Source organism: Mandrillus leucophaeus, unplaced genomic scaffold (genome assembly GCF_000951045.1).
Source record: "Mandrillus leucophaeus isolate KB7577 unplaced genomic scaffold, Mleu.le_1.0 Scaffold81, whole genome shotgun sequence".
In the NCBI taxonomy this organism is placed as follows: Eukaryota; Metazoa; Chordata; class Mammalia; order Primates; family Cercopithecidae; genus Mandrillus; species Mandrillus leucophaeus.
In genome coordinates, this window is record NW_012108808.1 from 4,847,046 (window position 1) to 4,852,613 (window position 5,568).

At 38.6% G+C, this 5,568-nt stretch overlaps 1 protein-coding gene across 5 annotated transcripts in view; it reads right to left on the reverse strand.

Moving 5' to 3' along the window:
- Positions 1 to 5,568, reverse strand: part of NEK1 (NIMA-related kinase 1) — a 218,340-nt gene that overhangs the window by 10,420 nt on the left and 202,352 nt on the right. For all 5 annotated transcript variants that reach the window (XM_011967803.1, XM_011967801.1, XM_011967798.1 and 2 more), the window contains one exon: positions 2,596 to 2,747. In XM_011967803.1, coding sequence (XP_011823193.1) covers positions 2,596 to 2,747 — 152 coding nt within the window. The remainder of the gene's footprint in view (positions 1 to 2,595; positions 2,748 to 5,568) is intronic.

Sequence of the window (5,568 nt, forward strand, 5' to 3'; positions counted from 1 at the left end):
AAAACAACTTGATTTTCAAAATTTTCAATTAATACTAAAGGCTTGTAACTTAAGTTTTAAAATAATATTCTGTCATCAATTGTTCATTAAAAGAACACATGCATAACACAAACTTAGCAGCTTAGAAGAAAGAAAAAAACAAAAGAACACAAGCCACAAATAAGCTGCAGTTCATTCAGATAAAAATAAATGATTTCATAAAATTTTGGGAAAAAAAATTAAAAAACAATTTTACTTAGCAGTTTGTCAACAATAAAAATCCTAAATGTTGTTATGTTCTCCAACAGGATTAATAAAAACACAATATTTCAGTGTTCAATGACCACAGTCAAGTAGAAGAAATAAAAGTAAAAAGGTAACTTTTCTTCTAGATTGTAAGGTCATTAGTAAAAATCTACAGAACTCTAAGAAAAATGAAAAAGGCAATCTTTTAAAAATAAAGTTTCACTAGAAACTTAAGAAGTTTGCAAGGGCAAGGCTTAAAAAAGAACCAAAACCCAGAAAATAAAATGTGCCAGCAGCATCGATCTATGTAACTCATTACGGAAGAAAACATTATGAGAGTGATGTAACACTTTCAATCAGATCAAAATACAAGTTCTTTCCAAAGGTAAAAGTAAAAAACAGAAACAAGTTCAAAGAAATTACAAAATAAATTATAAAAAATTCTAATATTTTATAACTTTTTCTCCTGGTGATTTGAACACACTGTACCTTCTCACCTCATTTTAGGAAACTCTGGTTTTATTACCCCAAAAAGTGTGTAACATTTGTCTGAGGGGGTTGAGAGGGCTGACCAACACTGAACAAGGTAAAGGAAGGTTCTTATCTAAGGGGCCATCACTCCTCACAGCTCTTAGAGGTATTGCTTGTTAAATTTCCCTCCTAGATTCAGGATTCCCCATGAATCACAAAGAAAGTAATTTTGTGAAAACAATCCAATTACATGCAGACCACATGTGTGTACTTACACATGTGTACACACACACACGAACAAAACTAGTCAACCTCGTAACTCCCCATTGCCATGGCTTTGAAATGATACATGGCAGGAGGTGGATGTGGAGCTTTCTGGTCATTCTCCTGGGAAACTGTAGAGCACAGTCATGAATTACTTAACAACAGGAAGCATTCTGAGAAATGCACTGTTACAGCCAATTTCATGTTGCGCTAACATCATAAAATGTACTTACACAAACCTACTCAGTATAGCTAACTACATACCTAGGCTATATAGTAGAGCCTGTTACTCCTAAGCTACAAACCTGTACAGCATATGACTGTACTCAATACTGGAAGCAACTGTAACACAACGATATCTGTCTATTCTAAATATATCTAAACATAGAAAACGTACAGTGAAAACATTGTATAAAAGATAAAAAATGGTAAACTTTATAGGGTACTTCTCTTAGGACATTACTACACACTACTATAGACTTATAAACACAGTATGTGCTTAGGCTACACTAAATTTATAAATTTATTTTTCTGCAATAATAAATTAACTTGGCCAGGCCCAGTGGCTCACACCTGTAATCCCAGCTATTTGGGAGGGTGAGGTGGGAAGATTGCTTGAGCCCAGGAGTTGGAGGCTGCAGTGAGCTATCATTATGCCAGTGCACTCCAGCTTATTTATTTTTCATTTTTGAGACAGGGTCTCACTCTGTTGCTCAGGCTGGAGTGCAGTGGCATGATCACGGCTCACTGCTGCTTCAAACTCTTGGGCTCAAGTGATCTTTCCACCTCAGTCTCCTGAGTAGCTGGGGCTACAAGGTGTGTGGTAACAAACCTGGCTATTTAAAAAAAATTTTTTTGGCTAGATGTGGTAGCTCACGCTTGTAATCCCAGCACTTTGGGAGCCCGAGGTGGGCAGATCACTTGAGGTCAGGAGTTTGAGACCAGCCTGACCAACATGGTGAAACCCCGTCTCTACCAAAAACACAAAAATTAGCCAGGTGTGGTGGCAAGTAATCTCAGCTACTCAGGAGGCTGAGGCAGGAGAATCACTTGAACTTGGGAGGCAGAGGTTGCAGTAAGCCAAGATCATGCCACTGCACTCCACCCTGGGTGACAGAGCAAGAGTCCATCTCAAAAGAAAAAAAAATTTTTTTGTAGAGATCGTGTCTCGCTGTGTTGCCCAGGCTGATCTCAAACTCTGGGTTCAAGCATTCCTCCTGCCTTGGCCTCCCAATGCGGTTGGTGGGATTGTAGGCGTGAGCCACTGTGTCCAGCCTGCACCCCAGCTAGGTGATAGAGACCCTGTCTCTTAAAACAGATAAATATACAGAAGATATAAAAGCAGAGGTTAATGATGAAAAAAAAGAGCTAGGTAAGTTATCCCCTCCTTTTTCCATATAAATTCAGAAACTCTTTTAATGCTGTTTACCAATGACATTATAGCCACTGTGTCCAGCCTGCACTCCAGCTAGGTGACGGAGTGAGACCCTGTCTCTTAAAATAGATAAAAATAATATACAGAAGATATAAAAGCAGAGGTTAACGATTTAAAAAAAGAGCTAAGTTATTCCCTCTTTTTTTACATATAAATTCAGAAACTCTTTTAATGCTGTTTACTAATGACATTATACTCACATGTCTTCAGAATCAGAAGGTCCTTCTTTAATGTTTTCATCTTCAATTTCATCTATTTCAAGATTGTCTTGACGAACATCTCCTACGGTGGGAACATCCATAAGGGTTCTGAACAGCTTTGAGAGATCTGGAAGTGAACATGTCCTTAACATCTAAAATAAAAACCAACAAATTTCTTATTAGGAGAAAGATAATTAAAACATAAAAATGAGAGAAAACTAGAACCAATCACAATTTTGTTACATAGGTATATATATAAATATATATAAAAAATATTTTTAGAGCTAGAGGATTCAAAGGTGACTTGCATAAAGCTAGAACCTAATTATCTTGAATTTCAGCTCAGTCTTGTTTCACAGGAAACTAAACTTGTGAGTTATGTTTGGGTTCTAGCACAGGAATTCCCTGATACCACCTTTGAAAAGTGGGAGAGGTGTTTATTTAGGTATATACATGGAATGGACTTGGACATCTGCCAGGAATCAGGCAGTGCTAGAAACTACCTGTTTTCTCCTTCTCACTCATGACCCATTTGTTCCTCTTTCATGGTGTTTCTGCTAAATGTTCCTCTCATCTTCCTATGGTCAACTTGCCCCACACAGTCTTGCCCAAATGCTGCAGCATGTTAGTCCGAAGTTTGGCTAAGCGCCACCACAAATAATTGATGGCCCCTTGTATCACTCAATTGTAGGAACTGCTGATTAGCCACATACTGGTGAAATCAGGGGCCTCAAATCAGTGCAGAGAGAAGCCTATCAGTGCTTCCCTGACCATGGGACTGAGTGGAAGCTTTCTCACTAGAACAGAAGGCTGGAAGGACAAGCACTTTGATGTCAATGCTGAGCATAATTTGTAGGAATAGTAAGAAGAAACTCAGTCAACTGAGTTGAGGAAAGAAAAAAGCACAGTTGAGGTGTTGAAAATGTGAATCTGTACTGGATAAGACAAGGAATAATAGAAATAGCCTCTGTCCAACAACCTTTCAACAATTAGAATGTGATAGACAGGGCTATGAAACAACTAACTACATACATAACTCTCACAGCTGGGTTAACCCTAAAGGAATCTGTGAGATTTGAAACATGACTACTAAGGCACTGATAAGAACTCTTCACCAGATGGGAGCCTGTGGGGAAAACACAATGTTTAGCATATTAATGAAAATTTATATACTTGGCCAATTTTATTGGTACAATCTGTTTTTGAGAATAATGAAAAAGATTTCCATTATTTGAATATAATTTAAATGTTCTCACATTCAAGGGAAAAACTGTTAGGAACTACAAGTTGGTAAAAGTACACTGCTTATTAAATCACTTAGTGATGGTACCAAAAGTATTTCTTTTGCTGAATTTCCCAGTGTCTGCAGAATAACACGTTCCTTGTTAATTATTTTAATGGTTTGAACCATGTATATTATAAACTAGCACTATATACCAGAAATGGTTTCCTTAGGTACCTGCTAATCAATAAATAGCACATACGCATTATATACTTAAATTTGAGGGGACTACATAAAATAATGCAATATTTCTTAGGCTAAGATATATTTTGGCCCTGATAAAATAATCTCAATTCTAGTTTACTCCTTTTGCTAACCAAAAGAAATTTCAAGTGGTCATGTAATTTGACAACTTACCTGCCGGAACAGGTTGATACCAACCCACTAATCTGACAGCTATCAACTGGATAAGCCCTTCATGTTCACAGTATTCCCTGGTAGACTAATAAGTCCCTCCACTGACTCCCCCTTGGCTTTGGAGGCTTTTTTCCCTGTAGATTTATTTATTTATTTTCATTTTTCCTTTTCATCTTTTTAACAATACAAATGATTTTTTTATTTTAATAGTTTTTGGGGTACAGGTGATTTTTGGTTACATGAGTAAGTTCTTTAGTGGTGATTTCTGAGATTTTGGTGCATGCAACACCCAAGCAGTGTACACTGTACCCAATGTGCAGTCTTTTATCCCTCACCTACCTCTCACCCTTCCCCCCATGAGTCCCCAAAGTCCATTATATCACTCTTATGCCTTTGTGTCTTCACAGCTTAGTTCCCACCTACAAATGAGAACACATGCTATTTGGTTTTTTATTTCTGAGTTACTTCACTTAGAATAATGGCCTCCAGCTCCATCCAAGTTGCTGCAAAAGACATTATTTCATTCCTTTTAATGGCTGAGTAGTCTTCCGAGGTACGAGGTACGTATATTCCACATTTTCTTTATCCACTCTTTGGTTGATGGGCAGTTAGGTCGTTTCCTTATCTTTGCAACTGCAAATTTTGCTGCTATAAACATGCGTGTGTGTGTGTGTGTGTGTGTGTGTGTGTGTGTGTGTGTCTTTGTCTTTTTCATATAATGACTTCTTTTCCTTTGGGTAAGACACCCAGTGGTGGGATTGCTGGATCGAATGATAGTTCTACTTTTAGTTCTTTAAGGAATCTCCATACTGTCTTCCATAGTGGTTGTACTAATTTACATTCCCACTAGCAGTGTAAAAGTGTTCCCTTTTCACCACATCCAAACCAACATCTATTGTTTTACTATTATTTTTTTTTTTGAGACAGAGTCTCGCTCTGTCACCCAGGCTGGAGGGCAGTGGCATGATCTCAGCTCACTGCAAGCTCTGCCTCTCAGGTTCACACCATTCTCCTGCCTCAGTCTCCTGAGCAGCTGGGACTACAGGCACCCGCCACCACGCCCAGCTAATTTTTTGTATTTTTAGTAGAGATGGGGTTTCACCGTTTTAGCCAGGATGGTCTCGATCTCCTGATCTCGTGATCCACACGCCTTGGTCTCCCAAAGTGCTGGGATTACAGGTGTGAGTCACCGCGCCCAGCCACTTATTGTTTTTGAACTTCTTAATTATGGCCATTCTTGGCCAGGCACAGTGGCTCGCTCACACTTGCAATCCCAGCACTTTGGGAGGCTGAGGCAGGTGGATCACTTGAGGTCAGGAGTTTGAGACTAGCCT